The 25,063-nt window shown below is 34.0% G+C and overlaps 1 protein-coding gene across 1 annotated transcript in view; it reads right to left on the reverse strand.

Annotated features, from left to right (window-relative positions):
• Positions 1–25,063, reverse strand: part of LOC135217565 (diuretic hormone receptor-like) — a 275,442-nt gene that overhangs the window by 160,408 nt on the left and 89,971 nt on the right. Inside the window, exon 2 of the mRNA XM_064253532.1 lies at positions 13,246–13,953. Coding sequence (XP_064109602.1) covers positions 13,246–13,639 — 394 coding nt within the window. The 5' untranslated portion in view covers positions 13,640–13,953. The remainder of the gene's footprint in view (positions 1–13,245; positions 13,954–25,063) is intronic.

Below are 25,063 nucleotides of genomic sequence, written 5' to 3' on the forward strand. Positions count from 1 at the left end.
CTTTGGTGTTGTGCTTGAAAACACACACACACCACATTATACCCAAACACATGGGTTTGTGTATGTATATGTACATTTGTGTGTATGTATATACTATATATCTTCAAAGAATTTGCTTGTAAATAACCCCAAGCAATAGCCATTAAAATGTTTTATAAAATATCTCCAAGAAAAACTAATGATTAAAACAAATCAAACTATAATGGTTGTTATGTTTATCTGTTTGTTATTCAATCACGGCTAAACGGCTTGACAGATGTAAACCAAACGAAAACTCTTGGATAGGGTTTAGATCGAGGATGGTTTATAGCCTTATATGGCTACAACCAAATCGTTGGTTTCCTAGGTATAATTTTTATCTATAAATTCATAAATAACCTCCTCCAGTAAAAGTGAAATCAAGATATCTGACGTATACTTTTGCAACGGACGGCCACGAGGGTTCTTATAGACACCCATGCATTGCTTGCCCACATACTTGAGTATCCAATGGAGATGATAAGTTTCGAAAATTTCAAAGCAGACTCAACTTTGGGGTTCGAAATGTTGTTTACATCAAGCACTCATTTCCCTTACGAGAAACAACAGTGAAATGTAAGTGCATTTTTGTTCTATAGCGCATGTACATTGCGAGTTATTGATTTAATAAAGCATTTAATAGCCGATGCTGACACACGTGTTCCATGCAATTAATTTCACATCATCGATGGGTAGTTTTGCCATAGTATATTCAGATCAACCGTGCATTTGATGTCTAGGCCAGTTCCTTACGACGCTCCTCATTGGCCGTTGATAAGCCAATCACAGGGCTGGAAACTCTCAGTCTCTCGAGAGTTCACATAGGCAGGATGTATGTTCCACTTCTCCTGAAAGACGTATCCCTCAGGAGAGGTGTAACAGAGATCCTACCCATGTGAACTCTCGAGAGAGACTGAGAGTTTCCAACAGCCAATCAGGAACGTCTTAAGGGACTGGCCTAGACATCAAATGCACGGTTGATGTGAATCTACTATAGTCATAAAAATGTTTTACAATGAAGAAAGTATCTCTTCGGGTATCCCATCAGAATGCGATTTAAGAAAAAGTGATTGGAAGAACATAATTTTGTGTGTGTAAAGTTACTTCTATATACGTATGTCTGCAGATGTCAATGCTATAAGTTTATGAACATTCGTACTGCTCTCCTTTGAAACTGATCTCTGGAAGACAGTCGGTTGATGAGAACTCTATTTCTCTGTAGTCTCCTGAAATCGCGAAATCTGGGCTCTTCTTTATATCTCTCCATTTAATCTTTCTAAGAACCGATGGAAGAGTTAAGACGGGAAAACTACTAGATACATGAAGCCCTTTCTCTGATGGCGCAGCTTCACCATGGAATTGCCTCTACTTACCCCTAGTCTCTCTCTCTCTCTCTCTCTCTCTCTCTCTCTCTCTCTCTCTCTCTCTCTCTCTCCTTCCAAACCGATACTTGACAGGTATCAGAGGCAAAGATCCGGTGTGTGTCCGTCTTACAACCCTTCAAAGGATATCTTATTATTGTATCTTTCTCTATACGGTTTGGCAGGAGTAGGAAGGAAGGGTCTTGCAAAGGCACAGATGGTGGAAGAGAAGGACAGGAGGAGGAAAGAATAGAGGGGCAATAGACAGGGTAAAAGTGGCTGATCTCCATGTGGGCGTAGATTAAGGATCTGGCCGCTTTGCAGTTAAGACAAATGTAGCCACTGGATGAAGGTAGTTTCCCGGGAGTCCGGTTAAGGAGTTGTCACTTTAACCTCTGGACGGCTGTCGAGTCACCGGTGACTGTTGTGAAGGTTATTGTACGATTTCTATGCTTCTTACTTCCTTATGGAAATATTGTGGTGCCTTTCATGTTTCGTGTCACAAACAGAGTAAAAGGGAATGCACTACTGAAAAAAAAGAGGAAAAATGAGTTACGTTTCTTTAAGTTGATGGCAATAGGTGGCTGGTTGTGTAACAGCGATTCCTGCCTCCCTTACATTTCCCCCTCCTATAGATGAGCCGTTTGAGCCTGGATTTACATAATGAGGAATCCCATACATTCTCTATGAGTTACCCTTTAAAGGGGTCCAATGGTTGACCTTTCGGTAGCAGAGAACATATCCGCCAATGTGTATCATTTCTAAAACTGCAAACTTTCCGTAAAGGTGAAACTGGAATAATCAGAAGGAACAATACATTGCTTTGTGATAACTAGCAGGTGTTCAGGTCAGGTCCTCTTTGAAAAATAATTTCTTTAAGCGTTAGTTATCCTTTGAAAAGCTCTCTAGAACGATCTTTTAATATATGAACGCTGTTTTTATTAATGAATAATGTTCTCCACTTGACCAATTTCAGTAAACTTCGTGTCACATATGAGTATTTTCTCCCAGTCATATGTGAGGACTTTCTCCCAAGGTTAATTATCAAAGATATTCGGCCTGCTTCTAGTTCATTATTCTCTTCAGTCGAACAAGTAGATAAGCTCCAGTGTTTCTGCTTAGCAGCGAATATTAGTGTTTTATTTAAGAAATTATATTTTAAGACATAATTACTAAGTAAATTGCCCAGAAACACAAATTCGGGCAAGTAATTGTCAGTGTGTATGTGTATTTGTGTGTTTGTGTGTGTGTTTTTTTTTTTTATTAGTTTCTCCCAAAGTTTTCTTGTTGCCTCATCAGAGAAGTGGCTGTGGTGCAACGTAGACTTATATATATATATATATATATATAATATATATATATATATATATATATATATATATATATATATACATATATTAGAGAGAGAGAGAGAGAGGAGAGAGTGAGAGAGAGAGAGAGAGAGAGAGAGAGAGAGAGAGCTGGACATATGGTTATGAGAATGGAGTAAAGATTTTTTTATCTACATCCATCTTTCATTTCCGATTTCAGATTCCGTAGATAAGGCTTTCTCCCTACTGAATACTGAAATCAGAACAAGATGGCAGTAAGTTCCAACTGCGGGAAGAGGTGGCGTAATTTAGCTTGCTTGGCGGATTCGCAATACGATGAGGTAGCAGGAAGGGAACTGGCATTTCTCATCTATGAAATCAGCAACAGTCCTAACCAAAAAGATACAAAAGCATTCATAGATATATTAGAAGGATATAATCCTTCAAACTGGAACAAATCTAATGAAAACAAACCTCTTTGAAAATAATTGAAGAAGTTCCAAATAAAATCCAAGTGGTCAAGAGACTCATAAAGAAAATATACATAAACCAACATATTCCGACAAAGAAAATGAATAAGGTGAATCTTGTGAATATCCTAATTGATGCATTAGGAAAAAGAATGCCAAAAGCATGCAAACTGTGTAAGGTTTGGTATAGCATAGTCAATCCACAAAACCTAATCAGAAAATGTGCTGCATGCAACATTCCGACCCATCCACAGTGTGCTGAGGTAATGCAAGATTTGAGAAAAGATACAAGAATTTTTTGTTCAACATGTCTATCATGGATAGACAATGTTATTAAATCAAGATTGAATGTACAAATAGTTGAAGATGAAGAAGAAGAGGAAGAAGAAGAAGAAAAAGAAGAAGAGGAAAACGGAAGAGAAGTAAACAAAAATGAAATGACAGAAAAAAATAAGGAAAACAAAGAACAAGATAAAAGTATGGATGCAGAGATACTCATTGATACTACATATGAGGCAATAAAGCAGCATACCTACGAAGAAATAAATTACGATATGACAACAGAAAAGCAAATCCCGAAGAGGCTCTACCCAGATCTACACAATGACGGGAAAGAGGAAAAAATAGACAAGAAAGACAAAATCTGCAACCTTTTGAAAAGAGGGAATTGCAGATTTGGAGAAAGATGTTACTACAAACATCCTAAGGTATGTCAAAACTATGAAATATATGGTAAATGTGCATACTTAGATGGTTATGGGGATGATTGCAGAGATCTGCATCCAAAAATATGTAAAAACCTAAAAGAAGGAAAAGGATGTAAGTTCGACAAAAAATGCAAATATATGCACCCTGTAGCCATGAATCATAATCAAATAAATAACCAACCAAGTAATAAAATCCAAAATAAGAAAGAAAAAAATAAAGAGAGAAATCAAGAATATCAGGTAAAAGAGAAAAGCAAACCACCAATGAGATATGCAGAGGTGTCAGCAAAAAATTTCAAAGCATCAGCTCCGAAATTCTACTCAAGAGATAATAACTGTATTTATTATGCAAGAGGATATTGCAGAAACGGAGAAAATTGCAGATTCAGACACAAAATGAATAATTATGATGAAGGAAGATCAAATATTATGGAAAAGTTGGATTTTTTAATGTCAGAATTTCTGGAAATGAAAAAAAGAACAACATACCAGAACAGGAAAGAGACATGGGAAAATCCTTATTACTACCAATATTAAATGAAGGAGAAAACACGCAAACCATCATAGTGATGAATGCGCAGGGTTTAGTTACGAGTACTTAGAAGAACTAACCCAAAATGAAAAGAAAATAGATATAATGAATATAAGTGAAACCTGGTATTCCCAAGAGACTGGGAATGATGATCAAATAAAAGGGTTCCAAACTTATAGATCAGATAGAAAAAATAGGAATCAAGGGGGAACCGCAATATATGGGAAAGACAAAAAACAAGGAAAAATATATGAGAAATATAGTAACTCAGAATGTGAACTAATAGCGGTAGAATTTGAATCTGAAAAATTGATGAACATAGTAATATATAGACCTCCTAATACTAAAGAGTTTGACTTAATAATTGAAAAATTGGATGATATATGTAGAAATCACAAGGACTGGACTATTCTCCTATCTGGTGACTTCAACTTTCCTTTCGTAGAATGGAAAGAACGAATAGGAGACTGTGGTTGTACTTATACATATAAAAAAGAGAGTAATAGTAGTGCAGAAGATAAGAGGCAATTTGAAAAGCTATTAGATATGCTACTAGAATACAACATTCAACAAATAAATCACCTGCCAACAAGAAAGGAAAATACTTTAGACCTAGTATTTGTGAACGAGATGAATTATGTTAAAGAAATAATAGTTTATAATGCGAGTATTTCAGATCATAATGTCATAGAATTAACAGTACATTCCAAAGCAAGTGAAAATAGAGATAAGCAAGAAATGAAAAAGTGGGAAGGATATGGAAAATACAACTTCTACAGTAAAAATATAAAATGGTCAGAAATTAATGAAGAATTAAACAAAGATTGGGATAACATTTTCGTAAGTGATGACATAAGGGTAAATACGGAGATATTATATAAAATATTGGAGAAAATAGTGGATAAATATATACCGAAGAAGAAAAGTAAACATCATTCATGCATACCAAGAGACAGAAGGATCTTGTTCCAGAAAATCAGAAAGTGGAAAAAAGGTCTTGCAAAAGAAAAAAATGCATGGAAAGTTATAGAACTAAAAAGTAAGATAGAAAATGCAGAACAAAAGATTATACAATCAAAAGAAAATGAAAAACGGGACTTGGAAGAAAAAACCCTATTAAATATCAAGCAAAACCCCAAACTATTATACTCATATGCGAAGAAGATGAATAAAAGAAGAATAGAAATAGGCCCTCTGAGAATTGAAGGGAGATTAACGAATGAAAAAAAGGAAATTTGCAACATACTGGCAGACGACGATAAGAGAGAATTCACCCCTAGAATAGATAATGAAGATAATGATATAGAAGTAAGGGACGAAAATAGTGAATATTTAGCTGACATAGAAATTAATGAAGCTGATATTGTGCAGGCAATTAATGAAATTAAAAATGGAGCTGCTGCAGGGCCGGATGGAGTCCCTGCTATTTTGTTAAAGAAAGTAGTTCATTCTATCGCAAAGCCACTTGCAATATTATTAAGACAAAGTGTAGATACAGGCAAGATTTATGATGAGCACAAATTAGCATATATCACCCCTACTTTCAAAAGTGGATCAAGACTAGAGGCAAGTAATTATAGGCCTGTGAGTCTAACATCACATATTATGAAAGTGTATGAAAGGGTAATGAAGAAAAATATTATGAAACATTTAATAAAAAATAATTTTGTTTAATATAGGACAACACGGTTTCGTACCCGGAAAAAGTACACAAACCCAACTGTTAGTCCACCGTGAGAACATATTCAAAAATATGAAAAGCGGAAATGAAACAGATGTGGTCTATCTAGACTTTGCAAAAGCTTTTGACAAAGTAGACCATAATATATTAGCAAAGAAAATTAGAAAACACAAAATATCGTAGATAAAGTAGGAAGAGTGGTTAAAAGAATTTTTACACAACAGAAAACAGATAGTTATTGCAAACGATGAGAAATCGGATGAAACCAAGGTAATATCCGGTGTGCCACAAGGTACGGTGCTAGCTGCAATATTGTTTGTTATTATGATTGAAGACATAGACAGTAATGTTAAGGATTCGGTAGTGAGTAGTTTCGCTGATGACACAAGAATAAGTAGAGAAATTACTTGTGATGAAGATAGGAACGCTCTACAAAGAGACCTTAACAAAGTATATGATTGGGCAGAGGTAAATAGGATGGTATTTAACTCTGATAAATTTGAATCAATAAATTATGGAGACAGAGAAGGAAAGCTATATGCATATAGGGGACCTAATAATGAGACAATCACAAATAAGGAAGCAGTTAAAGACCTTGGTGTGATGATGAATAGGAACATGTTATGCAATGATCAAATAGCCATTCTGTTGGCAAAATGTAAAGCAAAAATGGGAATGTTGTTACGGCACTTCAAAACAAGAAAAGCTGAACACATGATTATGCTTTATAAAACATATGTTCGTAGTCCACTTGAATATTGCAATATGATATGGTACCCACACTATCAAAAGGATATTGCACAAATAGAGAGTGTACAAAGGTCCTTTACAGCTAGAATAGAAGAAGTTAAGGACCTAGACTACTGGGAAAGACTACAATCCTTAAAATTATATAGTCTAGAAAGGAGAAGAGAACGCTACATGATAATTCAGGCATGGAAACAGATAGAAGGAATAACAGAAAATATCATGGAACTAAAAATATCAGAAAGAGCAAGCAGAGGTAGATTAATAGTGCCCAAAACTATACCAGGAAAAATAAGGAAAGCACACAGAACATTAATCCACTACGCACCAGCATCGATAATGCAGCGTCTATTCAATGCGTTGCCAGCTCATCTGAGGAATATATCAGGAGTGAGCGTAGATGTGTTTAAGAATAAGCTCGACAAATATCTAAACTGCATCCCAGACCATCCAAGATTGGAAGATGCAAAATATACCGGAAGATGTACTAGCAACTCTCTGGTAGACATTAGAGGCGCCTCACACTGAGGGACCTGGGGCAACCCGAACGAACTGTAAGGTCTGTAAGGTAAGGTAAGGTCTGAGTAATAGCCATAAGCTACTTGTTAATGATTTTGGTTACGGTTTCGTATTTTCTATCATATTTTATTCATAAAATTTTGGCAATGAAAACCTGTTACTCAAATGCAATTCATATGATAAAATGAAAAACGATAAACTCTGAATTAAATATGGTTATGCAAATTAGGAAAATAATTAAATTGAGAGAGATGGCAAAGTTTTCATAAACAATGTGAAAATAAAGTGAAAAGAATAGAATCCCAGGATTTGCATAATTATCTAAAGCTGAAAGGCAGGAAAAATTCGGGTTGGCTGAATAATGAATTTTACCATTTTTTACCTATTATTAAATTGATTTATTTTTACACCTTTTTGAAAAAATCATGTTTTCGATCACTTACTTAATATTGACATCGCAACGTACTATTCTTTTCTCTTTAAACTTTTGATGAAAGGTTTGTGAAGTGGAGCACTTTGTAACTTTATGAATCGACAGAGGGACTGGTATAGATATAATAGTAGATCCATGACACATGAACATTGCCTGTCAGTAAGAATTTCAACACGAATAATGAAACTGCTGAAGTGCAATCCTATGGCATAATGAATGCACACACATCTGTGCGTGCAGAAATAACTGTCATGAAAACGGTATATGTGATTTTGTATATATGTACACACACACACACGCACACACACACACATATATATATATAGTGTATATATATATATATATATATATATATATATATATATATATATATATATATATATATATTTATATATATCATTTGTATATTAGCAGTATTTCACACGTGACTTTTGTACCCGCGGTGGATATAGTATGTTTATCCTTGTCAGGCAGAATTCCCTTCGAATGAAAGTTATTTCTTAGGTAAAGCAAAATCGGCGTTACGGGGTATTTGTGGCTTAATTCTCTCTCTCTCTCTCTCTCTCTCTCTCGTCTCTCTCTACTTCTCTCTCTCTCTCCCTCTATATATATATATATATATATATATATATATGTATATATAAATAATTATATTTATATTTATATTTATGTGCCCTCTAATCGATTTCACTTTAACGTTAGTATAACTTTCTTTGAAAGGGAATTATAATTAACAAGCACGTCTGCCCACCCAAGATTCGAACCTGTGCCTGTGTAATGGGTAAACCAACTGTGCACCTCTATCAAAACCAAAAAAGCACTGGCTTTAATCCTATCATGGGAGATGGGCTTAAACTAATTTCCTATATGTATATATGTATGTATGTATGTATGTGTATATATATATATATATATATATATATATATATATATATATATATATATATATATATATACACACACATATATATTACAAATATCTTAAAAAAAGGTGTGGTAGTGAATTGTTAATCTCAGCTTTTTCCGGTTAGAGACAGAGGCACTTAGTGATAAGCGCTTGGCTCCTCGAAGAATGCTGAAAGGAAAAACAGCCAGGAATGGTGACCTATGCGACCTGAGGTTGGCGACACCTCAGAGATCACATGATTGGATCATGCGGCGCCCGTCGTTGCTAGACCCTCCGCAAGGCGTGTCTGTGTGTGTGTTCTTAGCGTATGATGTATGGGCCGTGGTGATAGGTGATGCAAAGAAGAGAAGACACTCTTTGATTGCTTGTGTCATTGTCCAGAACACACCTGGAGGAGGTTTGAGAACGCCCATCAAAGGTAGAGTAATACGAGCCTTTGGAAAAGTTAACCTTTGAAGTGAAAGGAGGAAGAGAAGTATAGTGCGTATACATTCATTTGAATTAACTTTTACATGTGGAGTGGTGTAACAAATATGTCTTTATTTCAGATGGGTTCATGGCACCATATAAGAGAATGGGTTCTCTAAGACTTTAATGACCATTAAAATGGCGAGGCTAATCAGACAGTGAGATTTTAGGGGAGTGTTTACTTAAACCTGGTTCAGGATAGGAAAATGACTGTTTACGGTTTTTTGGGGGGTCAGGCTTTATCAATTTAATTTCACATAATGTATTCATTCTCTTCCATTTAATGTTAGCTAATTTGGGAAATAAAAGGTATATTTTTGTATCTGCGGGGATTCATTAACCCATTTAGCATTTTTAGCTAATGCCAGAACGATGTGCAACGAACGAGGTTGGTGAAGTTGCCTGTTTGTTTAATTTGTTTAAACGAGTGTCCTTTGGTCCTAAAAACTCGTTTAATATATATATGTATATAATATATATATATATATATATATATATATATATATATATATATACATACATACATACATACATACATACATATATATAAACTTAGATTGTTTCATTTAAGTACATAGTATAAATACGGATGTATATCTTCAAGGGCTCTTTGGAGTCTGTTTTTGAGATGAAGATTCTTATAAAAAAGGCAATGAAAGCATCTGAAACAAGAGAAAATATCGATAACCATGTTTAAGATTATGTGAAGGAGGTAAACTGGTAGAAAGCATTTTACTTTAGATCAGTTCCCCCCAAAATTTGTAGAGTTTCCAAAGGACTTCCCACGAAGTGATTTTTATACAACATAGCTTTCTAATCTTATTTTGTCACTGAAGGTGGAATAAAACGCCGAAGGATAATTATAGAAATTATTATATACGGAATTGCACGTACTGTAAATCGGGCATAGTGTTCATAATGAACAACACCAATGTAAGTTATACAAATGGCGGTGGTAGTGTCAAATCATTAGCAACACCACGAAAATGTCTAGATTTGATATTAATCTGCTACTAGAAATTCCCGAGAAATACGTTTCTCCTTTCATAGAGAGCATGTCAAAGGAGTTAATTGGCAATCGCGGTGCTCATTCCAGATGTTGCATGTCTCCCAAGGGTCATAATTGGTCTTTGATTAGACGTAAAGCTCCTCTGACGAGGTACTTACTATTCGATAGGGCAGCGACTTAACTGAAGTGCACCTCTGTAGTTTAGGTAGTGAAACTTGGTTTATATAATTAAGTTCTTTATAATAACGTCCTCATGAATGGTGTAACCCTGGTTTATGTAAATACAACCAATATAGCGGTTTCCATAAAATAATAGTTATTTATCCTTTAGTACCAAGAGTTTTGAGTAAAGTCTTTAGAACGTTTTCATCGTTCAGGGACATCGATTTTATGAATCTATTTTATGATATTGATTAAATAAAATTAGGTATGTCGAAGTGGAACGTTTTAAAAAACAAGTGCAATCATGGTCATCATTATACTTGCATTTCTTATAATTCAATGCCTTTTTTGCCCGACAGGCAACCAAATGACAAATTTGGAAGACCTTAAATGTAGTTTGTCCTCCTCGTAATTTTCTGGTGGATGACTTGGGTCAGTAAATTGTTTTGGAACCTCTGATTTTCATGCTAGCCAATTTTGTTATAATTTTTTTAGCATTTCAAGATGATGAAATACTGAGAAAATCGACCGTGTACTTTTCCGTAGTGCACTTAAGACCTGGGTAAAAACGTAAGAAGGCTCTGTAGTTCAAACAGTAGTTTAATTGAGTATATCTCTGGAATGAAATCAGGATTTTTTTTTTTCTTAGCGAATACCATAACTTAAAGTGAGTGAGATCTTGAACTTAAGCGAACGGAAGGCTCAACCTAAGGTAACAGATTTAAGAACAGATAGCCAGGCAGCTTCTACCTGATTAGCATGTACAACGAAGCAATGGTTGATCTCTTGTTTGTGTGAAGGAGCGATAATATCGGTGGGGACCAAGACGTGGTCACCGAGACCTTCAGAAGAACTGGTTAGGAGAATTGATCTTCTCAGCGTCTTTGCAGTTGGTTTCTGTAGCTTCACCCGTGGGCGGAAGGAGGTTCAAACTTTAAGTCTTTCGCTTGCCAGAACAAGAGTACCGTGAACATGAATAAAGAAAGGACAAGAAGAAATCCCAGCCACGAAGTTTTAACGTTACCCAGTATGGAAAGTAGCGGGTACCCGAGCAGTTAGAAAGGAAAAGACATTTAAAAGATTTTTTGCATATACTGTATATATATATATATATATATATATATATATATATATATATATATATATATATATATATATATGGTGTTGTCGGATATTCAGAAATATTAGACGAATTAGCCATGTGCATCAATTAAAAATCAACAGAAAATAGGTAATTTCAAACTAAACAATATGTTTTATCCATTACTGTACGAGTTAAAGGAAGCATTCATGTCCCTACTCGTATACCGTATCGTGGAGAATAACGTTTCCCCTGTTGTGAAAAATACTCGCTCATTACTATTCAGGTTCCTGTTGTTTGCGTATAGTCATTAATTAGTGCATTAGCCGCTAATGCCGCTATGATAAACCACTATTGAAAAGTTTTATGATTTAAATACTATTTATTTTCCATGTAACATGAATAAAAAATGTTTCCTCAGTACCTATATATGAAATATTAGCATATTTTGGAGAATTGTTGCGTAGAAAATGGAAGTGTTACATTTGAGAGGGTGTCAAACTCCCAGAAACCGTTAAAAGGGAAGGGAGTAGTAATTATATATATGATTTTATCGATGCGTGTTTGCGGATTTGTAAATTTCCATATCCAGTCTGTGTATGTTAGGGACGAAGGCTTCAGTTTGGTATATATACAGTACTGGAGCTGTCAAAGAAGTAACACAAATGCTCTTCTCTTCAAATTCATATCTTCATTCAGTTTCATCCGGTTCCTTTAAGTAATTATTAAAACTTAGATTAAAAGCTTATTCTCACACTAAACCCAAAGCTTCTTTTCTTTGCCAATATTTTAGAATGTTCTTGTAATGTGATGCACTTGACTTATCCTGTAATTGGTGCTTTAGCTTGAAATCCCTATGATGTTGACATCATTCCAGCCCTGCTGTTCTTTGTTTTTGATATTTCTAATTCTTTATGACAAAGGTATTCATGGTTTCCAAGCTGGTTCATGGTACAGGGCTCTACCATTGTGCTTATTTTAAATGAGAAGTGGACTAGAGTTCTACGCAAAACAGAAATAATTCACTTATTGCATGCATAATGGTGGATGCCGGAAATAGGTTTTGTTTTAAAGCAAACGATGCTAATTACTATAGTTCGATGGATATTGTTGACCTAGGTTCAATAGTTATCATTATTCAAAGAAATGGTAGGTTCCATGAGCTAAGTACCTATATAAATGATTATATTTATGCGTGCATGTGTGCTTATAAAATAGGTATTAAAGACATTCAAAAGTTAATTTTGGGTAGAGTGATTTAAGGAAATTATCAATGTTGCAATTTTTAGAACTTGGTTTTTATTGGGGGGGGGGGGGTTGAGGTTAAAAAGAAATTTTTATTTATTAAAAGTATCAACGAGTTTCCAGGTGCTCTAAATGTAAACCTGAGTTTCAGTGGATGGCAGTAAAACTACTACGTTGTTCATGCTTTCTTATCTTTTTTTTTTATTTGTTATTATGTTGTATCGTACCTTCTAGGAATCTAGGTTTGAATAGGGTAAGGGTATGAATTTCATATCCCGGCGCAATAAGAAGTATTCTCTAAGTGGTAAAAATCCGTGCAATTCTTTCATATAGTACGGATGTCAACGGTGTGCATACAACCTACTAATATGAGGCGCCATTGCACGGGTCAAGTTATGGAAATTAGTCTGAAACGAGATATGAGTGTTTTATATTGTGCGCAGGACTAACTAACATCAAATGCTTCCACAACCATGACAAAATCATTGCCCATCAGATTTTAATAAAACATCTGAATGATTACTTTTCTAGAAGATTAGTATTATCATGTGGATGCAGGCAAAAATGGAATGAGTAAAATATGTCAAACTCTTACCGGAAGGATCGTAGGAGACTCCATTAAAATCACTGAAGCAAGGAATGGCCCTCATCTTACCGGGAGACGTCTCTGGCCAACAGGACACACCGTCGAACTTGACGGGGCAAGCCGAGGGGTCATGGTCGGGCTCAAGGATGGATGTGATATACTCGTAAAAACATTGATGTAACTTGAGGTTGTCGTCTGTGGTGTTGAAAACGGCAGATTGCTCCATGAATTTTCCCAAGAACTCTTCCTGGAGTTCGCTAAACGCCTCTGACACCGAACCGAAATTCACTAACTCGGCTTCATCATCGCCCTCTGGAACGCTGGGAATGTCACTCTCTCTAGAGGAGGAGCCTGCTTGCCCAAAGTAGTCATCGTTTTCGGCTGGGACCGACAGAGAGGGCATGATGCAGCGAGGGTCACTGTTTGAACCACGTATTCACATCACTCTGGTATCATGAAAGAATGGACTAGAGTACTTCTTTTTTTTTTCTTTTTTATATAAATCAACCTCCCTTATATTATCTTACATGCCTGCGAGGAATCGGTGGTGAATGTGTTTCTGTCAACTGCTGTTTTGCCTATAAGTGAAGAGCCATTGGGACGGTCTATCATTTGGTAATCGGTCACTGAGTGCAGTACTAATACAGCTCCAGGTAAACGCCGTTTACTCACCACTGACTCATTCATCTTTGCAGAACAATTAATCGTCCTCCATATCTGAAAGAAGTAAAGAAAAAAATTAGTCAGTTAATTGGATATAAGGTAAAAGCGTTAAGTTTTCATAAAATAACATGCCTTCACTGTCGGCATGTTTTATTGTTTATATATATATATATATATATATATATATATATATATATATATATATATATATATATATATATATATATTTATATCATTAGTGATATCTTTCAGTTAGATCTCATAGCCTTGCTTTATATTTATTATCTTAAGATATACCGTAACGATTTATGAATGTCCCACATATTCAGGGGTTTCTTAGTACTACGTCCAACCATTCTTCGCGCAATTTTTTCCGGTCTGAAAGGACCTTCCCCATTTCCGGATTGAAGAGGAGATGCACAATGAGGCACTCGTGTCACTGCGGTGGGTTTTCTAGCGGTATTGTGGTTGTTGGAGGCCTTGATTGCACTGGACCGTTTAAGACTGGCTTAACAAATCTAAAGGAAATGATATCCGTTGGCTGTGGTTATATACTTCAATTGGGCGAGGGTTAGAACACCTTTTCGTAAAATTTCTGTGGATTTTTCTTTTTTAATTTTTTTAGAGACAATTGGGTAATGTGTATCTCAGGTTACTACAAAAAAATATGAACACATGGTTCAGAAATTGTTGTGAGGGTAAGCGGTTCCAAGACGACCGTATGTGTCAGTATTGATATCTTGAAATGTTTTTCAAGAGGTAAAAAATATACGCTTATTCTATTTCAAAGTATACTCAGTTACGTCAGTTAAAGTTATTACATCTCTTACGAAAGTTTGTTGAGGAAAATAGCTTAAATAAAAGGATATGTTGAAAAGAAAATATTTTTGCTGGAATAGACTACCCATGATATTGACCTAAGTAGAAAGTATGAGAATTGCGACGACTCAAAAATCAAATAAGTTTGTATATATATATATATATATATATATATATATATATATATATATATATATATATATATACATATATATAAGGCAATTTCTGTTTGTCTGTTCGTTATACGGCTAGCAGATTTTTACCCTAGATCCTCCAAACACACACACACACACACACACACACACACACACACACACACACCCCCAGGTGTTAGTAAAAATCCGAAATTCAAGGGCCGTTTCTAGGGACTCCTTAACTCTTTTTTTTTTTTTTTTTTTTTTTTTTTTTTTTAATGCCCTCTCATTTTTTACAACTTTCAGAGTTGACAGCAAATCTTCGGATTTCTCACAATTCCTCTGGCTCGCGGATTTTTCACGACTTTTTTTTAGCTCGACAGCATCCCAAGTGTTACTAATTCTGAAAGTGATTGCATAATCCGCTATGAAGGGTTGGTAACACGAACGGCGGAATGCCCCTTTTCACCCCGAGCAACGCCAGGCACAGCAGCTATAGTATTCAAGTGAATTGGTTCCCCTTTTATTTAACTGCACTTTAACGGAAGGGGTTTGACGCAATCAAAATAGTTTGGGAAACACTTGAAAGAAGATGGCATTGGCTGTAATCCGCAGGTGGAAAGATTGAACTGAGAGAGTCATGGCCATTTGGACTGAGAGGGTAAATTGGTAGAGGTAAGAGCCTTTGGAGATGGTTCACGGAATTATTATTATTGTTATTCTGAAGATGAATCCCGTTCATATCGAACAAGCCCATAAGGCCATTGACCTGAAATTCAAGCATCTAAAGAATATGGTCTTCATCAGGAAGAATTTAGAGATGATGATACAAAATACAGAAAGAAGGGATCAGTTGTTAGGGGGGGGGGGGGGCGGGGGGGGGGGAATAAACCAACTAACTGATATATAATAAGTGATAATGTGTGTGTCATTAAAATAAGGGGAAAATTGTTTCATAGTTCATTGCGTTTTTGTCTTTTACCACTATGTATTATTTTCGTAAATAATATTTGTAACATTATGTGTTGAGAATCATCCTTAGCTCTATCTTTGAATCACAATTTGAGTGCCACGGATAAAGATATATGTAATGAGACCGAATTTTCAAGTCTTTTAAACAAAACCAAATGTATAAGAAAATAAATAAATATACTAATAGACAGAACATATGTGGAGTATTGTCGAGTCGCCATTTGAGGGAGATATTTCAGACTAAATTCTAAAAATGTTTTCCTTGATTTTATAGATAGTGGCGTACTATAAAAGCGCAGGTCTGTGATTAAAAAAGGAATAAGAATGAATATAACACCTTAAAGAAATTACACATTCTCGTTTATTAGAACCACTCGGAAACAACGAAATAGACAATATCAGTTCACCTCTGGCAATCATCTGATGTCATATCTGATGTTCTATTTGATGTCCTAAGGGCCTAGGAGGACATAAAGAGTTTCAGCTAATAGGCACTCGGTAATAACCCAGCCACTCTCTTTGATGGCTTCGAACAGATAGACCGTATGAAAGGGGCAGCCAGATTATTGGCAGACTACTACGTATACCTTACCCAGGTCTCCCGACCGGAGCAATCACATGGAAGTTCGTCGGTGAATGCTATTCTAACTCGAATAGTTCCACATACGTGTTCTTGTTATGTATACATGTGAATGTGACAGCGGACCTAGTTTAAAAGTTTAAAAGATCAATAATTTATAAGTATAGTTAAGAAAAATATAAAGAACGGCGCGGACAGAATTCATAAATAACGCAGTTTTTTTGTAGTAATTATGGAGTGTTACTAAGAAAATTTAGACAGCAAGTGGAAATCTCCAGAATGCTGAATATTGCCCTCAACTAAGTTTTGAACTTTATGAAGATGAAAATGTTCAACTTAAGCAGAAATTTAATATATATATATATATATATATATATATATATATATATATATATAATATAATATATATATATCTATATATTATATATATATATATATATATATTAAATTTCTGCTTAAGTTGAACATTTTCATCTTCATAAAGTTCAAAAACTTAGTTGAGGGCAATATTCAGCATTCTGGAGATTTCCACTTGCTGTCTAATTTTCTTAGTAACACTCCAATATAAATATATATATATTTATATAAATATATATATATATTTATATACAGCGTAATGTATATATGCACATGTGTATGATGATATATAATTTTTGCTTTAAGTTGACCATTTTCATCTTCGCAAAATTAAAAAAAAGCTTGGGTGAGTGTAATACTATTCAGCATTCTGGAGATCTCCACTTGTTGACTGGAGTTTCTTTGCTGCATTTTTCATATTTACTATGACTGTGTTTATATAGAATATATATATAGATATATAGATTGTATTATATATAATATAATATACATACACAAAAAAACACCACCACCAACACAGATATATTATATAATATATATATATATATATATATATCCTATATATATATACACACATACATACATATATATATATATATATATATATATATATAAGATATAGAGATATATATATGCGAGTACCACAGGAAAATTATAGTAAAAAAATCCAAGAGCTTTCATCTTAACTAAGACATTGTCAAGGAACAAATGAAATACAGCTGGAAAGAGACTTATCAGGTAAACAAAAAGATCAAGAATACCAGATGATTAATTGTCAAAAGGGTAAATATCAAAGAGATAATACAGGATTATCGGATATCTCACGGTGACAAACTTAAACATAGATTTGACCCAAACAAAAACTAGAACGTATCCATATAGTCATATAGTCCAAAACAAGTAAAAACTGAATATATTAATTTTGTTTCTTATATTTATCAACAACTTTTTTCATTATGAAGGCATCGGGTTTAAATAAACCCAGACTTAAATTTAGAGCATTTCCATTATTTGACTTGATTCATGAAACAAGATTCAATGATATTCCTTTTAACTGTGTCATTACATGGAATTAAGGCTATTGCTTGACTCCAGTTAATAGGATGATCTAAATCTCTCATATGTACGAATTATGCATTCGATATTTGTCCCGTTCTCGCAGAATACTGGCGTTGTTTGAGACGTTGTGAAAGAGATTTACCGGTTTGTCCGTAATAGACTTTATCACACTTTTTGCAAGGAATTTCATACATGCAGCTGGGAAGATCTTCAGGAGAATCTTTTTTTACTAAACTCTTGACATTAATATTACTGAAAACTACATTTATGTTAAAAAGCTTTAAAATCCTAAGAATTTCTAAAAACCTTTCATCATAGGGATTTCTGCTTATCATTTTCCTGTGGTATTCGCTTATTTAATGAAGTCACGTGCATCTACGTACTGTGATTTTTTTAAAGAAATATATTAATATATATATATATATATTATGTATGCATGTATGTATGTATGTAGTATGTATATATTTATCCTATATCATTTAAATGCCGGGGGGAGAGAGAGAGAGAGAGAGAGAGAGAGAGAGAGAGAGAGAGAGAGAAATATAAAAAGACGGTGATGGGAGGAGATAAAAAAAAAGGTTAGAGTGAGATTCATTGCTAGACAGAGAGTAAGATTATATACTTGAATTCAGGAGGAAGAATAAAAAGGTGAATAAGAAGGAGAGAGAAAAAGAAGTTATGCATGAAGAATAGGGATAGATGCTGAGCAAAGATTTTTAGGAGAGTAAAAATGTATTGTGCAAGGATATGAATGCACAGATAGGTTATAGAGCAAATGGATGACGGATAAGACACAAACGGAGAAATAATTCTTGGGGACAATGCATTCCTGGGTTAAAGGAGTGAAGATTTTGAGCATTTGTTTGAAGTAAAAGAGAGAAGAGACTCAGAACTGAATGATATTAAAATGAGATTTAGAATGCTCGTGAAAGTGACTTTTGATGAAATCAGGAAGGCAGTTTGGTTGAAAAATGTAAAGACATTTAAATTCTGTGGTATGGTTTCATGTTCCACCAGGGTGTAAGGTGTATTTGGCGAGGGAAATGCTCTGGAAAGCGGGTAGGGGAATAATTGCTGCATTGATTTTGGGATTATGGTGATAGAGGACACTAAGAATTACAGGAGCAAAACATTATTTAACATACGTGTAATTTGGACTGGAAAATAAAGACGAGGGTTGTTGGGAGTTGGGGTAGGGGAAAATTATAGCTTTACTGAACAGTTACATTAGATGTCTTAAAGTATAGTGAAAGAGCTTTTAGCGCTATTATCGCATACAAACTGATTTTCAAGAGAAGAAAATATATGAAAGCAAATGGAGCAGCTAGAGGTGAGTTATGAGGGTAAATGCAACTATGAAGATAGTAATGCATGCCATTATAAATGGTGGAAGAATGGAAACAATAGATATGTTTAAGTAACTGGGAGTAAATGTTTAGGATGATAGTATGAGAAGAGAGGTGTCTTAAAAATAGTGAAGCAAGGAAAATATCAAGATGCATACAAACTGGAAAGAAGCTTGAATGCTATGCAAACGAAGGTTGGAGTGTATAAAAGCTTTTTTGAACCAGCTTTTCATTTTAGAATGGAAGTTTGGAAGCTTAGTGCCTAGAAGTCAGTTGTTTGTGTAATGGATGGGGCTTAAGAAGTAGTGAATGATGTAAAGTGTGAGATTCATAAAGGAAGTCGTATAAAGGGTACCATAGGTCAATTAATGTATCGATCTGGAAAGAAAGACTGATAAACGAGTATGAAAGAGGTATTTGTATGGAGGGGCATCCTCGAAGCAAGAGGGAATTCAAGGAGATGATTGGCACACTTTGTGTGATTTGGTGTTCAAAGTATTCCTTAGGAGACTTTATTTAATTTCAGGAAGCGGCTGCCTTTATGGAAGGTCCGTCTACACACGCTTCATCGGCGATCAAACAGTTGAAATAAAGGTTGTGGCACAATGATTTTTCTTGTCTTGGGAACCACCATCTGCTAAGGAAAAATGCTCAGTACTTTTGTGTATATATATATATATATATATATATATATATATATATATATATATATATATGTATGTATAATATGTATAATATATATAATATATATATATATATATATATATATATATATATATATATATATATATTCTGTTAATGGAAATTAGATACGTAGTAAGATATATTACTTAGGGAAGTGAAAATACATTTTTTCTGTGTATGCAAAAGTATACACTATGGGACGCGAAGATAGAATGAGATCAGAGCAACAAAAGCCATATACTATTTTGGCTGATGTATATATATATATATATATATATGTATATATATATATATATATATATATATATATATATATATATATATATATATATATATATGTGTATAAGTATAATATATATATATATAATGTTAATGGAAATTAGATACGTAGTAAGATATTATACTTTGGGAAGTGAAAATGCATTTTTCTGTGTATGCAAAAGTATACACTATGGGACGCGAAGATAGAATTAGATCAGAGCAACAAAGCCATATACTATTTTGGCTGATGTAAATGGATCTTTACTGGATGGAACCCAAATTAATAATACCTGGTGGATGTAAACATAGGGTTCTTGGAAAAGGAAAGGATTTAGGGGCACCGAATTTAAGCAATAAATGAAAAAACGAACAGCTGAAAGAAAAAGACAGTAATCCTGTAAAATGATTAGTGTGGCAGCTATGAATGTCACCAGACATTGAAAAAATAAGAAAAAATAATGAAGTTCCAGAAAAGTAAAAGAAAGCAGTTCGTTCCAAAGAGTGCCAGAAGAGAGAATAATACTTATTAAAACGGGTTCTCTTGGTTGAATTCAGTGGATATAAGATGAAGTTATCGATAAATTGTCTTGCGAGCATCCGATAAGGGTCTAGTAGCTTTAATATGTCGGACACATTTTTTAATTACCAGTCGATGCTAGTAAGGAGTACAGAAGAATGAACCACGAAGAAGTAATCAAAAGAATCAGTAAATACAGTAACACTAACATAGGAAACGACGGAAGACTGTCAGTTTAAAAAGCTCATTAAGAGCCGAATAAAGAAGTGTTGAGATTGGGCGAATGTGTAACAGAGTTTATCCCAGTCGATGTAAAACAGAGATAAGACCTGCCTTCGTCATTCGTAAGGGTAGGAGTAGACAGGACTCACAAAAGGCCCATAGAAGAAGATATTCTCTTAGTGTACCTTGGGGATTCTTTAGGGGAGCTGTCATACGTAGATAAGGGTTTGTAGATCTTTTATTGTAAATTAAGTAGGGTGCTGCTTTACGCGTACGGATAAAAAGAGAAAACCATATTGATATATATAGCAATCGCTGGGATACAAAGGTAGGTATAAGGAGATATGCTAGGCCGTGACTATTAAAAGTATAGATATTTATTAGTATTGAGCTAACTCCTTGGTTGGAAATATAATTAGAAAATGAATGAAATATCAAGATAACTGGTATGAGATTTTAGGTACTTTATCCTGCGGCTCAGGAAATAATTAATGAATAGCTTTCACATAAAGGGAAAAATGAAAGATATTTTGGATGAAGGTTTTACCGGTTCCTTGAACGTTATTCTTTTTTGCCTGCCTCCTTATCACTTTTTACTGCCCAACGCAAATAGATTTATATCCCATACTGTGAGTCTAGTACCTACAAACAGAGCAAGTATATAATTTAAGATAGAAATAAGATTCACTCCAAAAATAAGATTCACTGCCAAAGTCCTTCGTTACACAAACGATTAAAATAAAACCACAAATTGTACAACTCTCTCCGGCCATCACCCGAGTTTCTCTTGAGAGTTTGGCGTCCGTGTCAATCCGAAAATAGCTTCCAGAAAAAGAATATATAAGCCGTAATTAGGGAAGTCACAAGAAATAAAAAAGTCCCATCAATATTAGATCTGTCCTTATGAAGGGCATGACCTCAATTTTATTAAGATATTATGTATAATATCTAAATAAAATTGAGGTCATGCCCTTCATAAGATCAGACCTAATATTGATGGGACTTTTTTTTGTGCCTTCCCTAATTACAGCTTGTATAATATATATATATATTATATTATCTATATATATATATATATATATATCATATATATACATATTATATAATTTTTTTTCTGGTAACGCTATTATCGGACGGTCTCGGCCGCCAAACTCTCAAGTGAAACTCGGGTAATGGCCGGAGAGAGTTGTACAATTTGTCTTTTTATCTTAATCGTTTGTGTAAAGGAGGACTTTGGCAGTGAATCTTATTTTTTGAGTGAATCTTATTTCTATTTAAAATTATGTACTTGCTCTGTTTGTAGGTACTAGAATCACAGTATGGGATGTAAATCTATTTGTATTTGTTTGTATGTATGCATAAAAATATTCAGAAGGTAGTTTAAGCGGCCATAGGGTATTATTTTAACATATATTGAGAATATTACTAATATCCGGTTTTAATAACATATATTGACAATATTACTAATATCCGTTTTGAATATTACTCATTATGATCGCACTCAGATGGAATGCATATTGGGGAAATACATTGCTTCGCTGAGAAAAATAAGACGTAATACAATACTCGTGAAATGTGTAGCCAAAAGACTAAGATTTATGTATAAGAAAACAAATTAAATAGAAATATCAAACCAATGAACAGATGAATATATACGTAAATGCACATCAGATAAGATCTGTATAGTAAAAATGTTTTTATAATTAAGAATACTGACTTTTTTTTTTAGATAATGTGGTAGGCGAAACTTCTGATAAATCCCTGGAGGATCCAAAAAATATCTGTAGGACGTACCATGGTCAAAATTTAGTTTTCCATGAAACCTAGTTATGGATAAGATAAATCTAATAACCTTGATTAAAAAAAATATATATATTCTGCCGTTCCGGTTTAATCACGAGTCAGGCCTAATTAAATTTGTAGACTGTAAAGGGTAAGTCGTGTTGAGGGGAAAAGATGTACAAATGTAATATACTATATATATATATATATAATATATATATATATATATATATATATATATATATATACATATAGCTTAGTGCCAGGAGCCAGGAGTCAATCCATATTAATAATCATCAATGAAGGGAAGAGGACACACACAGGTGTACATGCTGTCTTTATTGCGACGTTTCGTAATTATCAAATTAATTACATCATCAGGCTGTTAAAATGAAAAATAAAATTCCTAGTAAAATTGTAAAAACAAAACTAAAAATAAAAAATTCAGAAATGCAAAAGCTAAAAAAAATATTCTTACTAAGTGTATAAAATATACACATTAAAATTAAGGAAATTAAATTATTTATAAGGACATACATTAAAAATGAAAGATAAATGATATTATTATATATACATATATATATATATATATATATATATATATATTATATATATATATATAAAGAGATAAGCGCCTCAGTGGCGTGGTCGGTATAGTGTTGGACTGCCACCTCGGTGGCCGCGAGTTCGATTCTCGGGCATTCCATTGAGGAGTGAGAGATGCGTATTTCTGGTGATAGACGTTCACACTCTACTTGGTTCGGAAGTCACGTAAAGCCGTTGGTCCCGTTGTTGAATAACCATTGGTTCCTATGCAACGTAAAAACACCATACAAACAAACGAACAAATATATATAAAGATGTCGGTCGGACTATGTATGTATGCATATATGGGTATGTTAGCCATAGATGGCGAAACTACTGGACCGAATGGAACCGGTTTGATCCGGATGTCCGGTCATGCTAACTTCTTTATTATTATTCTTAGAGAAAAAAAAATGACATTATTTTAATAGACTTTTTCACGAGGATTCCAAAATTTATGTTCTTACTTTTCTTCTGTGAAGAAAAATAGCTATGAAATTAGCATTTTCTTTTTTTATATCACTATGAAATTAGCAGTTTATATATATATATATATATATATATATATATATATATATATGTATATATATATATATATATATATATATATATATATATATATATATATATATATCAGGGTGCGGTTTTGATCCGAATATCCTGCCAGATACCCTGCCATGCTAGTTTTTTAATATTAGTTGTAGAGGGAGAGAAAAGGAAAATGTTATTCCCATAGAACTTATCTCGAGGATTCCAATTATGCTCTTACTTTTCTGTTACGATGAAAATAACGATGATATTACGTTTCAAACAATGCCGGCCTACATATATATATATATACATATATATATATATATATATATATATATATATATATATATTATATATTATACATACATACATACATACATACATGCATACATACATACATACATATATATATATATATATATAATATATATATATATATAAAATGTATGTATGTATGTATGTATATTATATGACATTCAAGCATTATATTTTTTTCCTATGAGGAAAGAAATATGGAGAATATGGCGATGTGATGGGGAATATAAATTAACCTGGGACGAATTATATTTTTCTCTTTTCTTTCTTCGTGAGTAACCTGTTTCCATTAGCTGGTTTACTAAATTTTCTTTTATCAAATTATTTTCACCTCTCCTCTTCGTCTCCTCATCAGGTAACCTTCGTTTTGTTTGTCTCTCCATCCTATTTGCGTGACCTTGCTTCTCATTCCTTCTCTTCTCCTTGCTTTTCCACGTTCTGGTTCACATCTTCTCTCCTCCGCCTCCTGCACCCTTCTCTCTATTCTCTGCTTCATCATATCTGTTTTGGGTTCCTCTCTCTCTCTCTCTCTCTCTCTCTCCTCGTATTTTGCCATAGTATATGTCTTTAACTTCGTCGTTCACCGTATGTTGACTATTAATTAAAATTATGAAAAGAAAAGTCTTACCTTCTTATAGTAAATATAAGGTTATATGAAGAAAATTGTATGACGGCTAAAACTTCCCTTTCAGGTAGGGTAGTTTTTCACTCTTAGAAGATTGAAAAATGGGGATTTGACGAACTAAAAACGGTAGAAAATAATTTAATAAAAATAAAACTAATAAAAATCTAAGTACAAGGATAACATCAGACATCCGTAGATTTTTGTCTACTGTGTGGCAACAGAGGGGACCCTTGAGGTTATGACGTCATATGCCATTGGTTATGACGGGATTTCTTTAACAGCAAGCTTTCTTTCTTTCACGTTACGTTGGTTTGGGTTAGGGTAGGATTGTTATGACATCATCATTGCACACACCAACACACACACACACACTCT

Source organism: Macrobrachium nipponense, chromosome 7 (assembly GCF_015104395.2).
Source record: "Macrobrachium nipponense isolate FS-2020 chromosome 7, ASM1510439v2, whole genome shotgun sequence".
Classification (NCBI taxonomy): Eukaryota; Metazoa; Arthropoda; class Malacostraca; order Decapoda; family Palaemonidae; genus Macrobrachium; species Macrobrachium nipponense.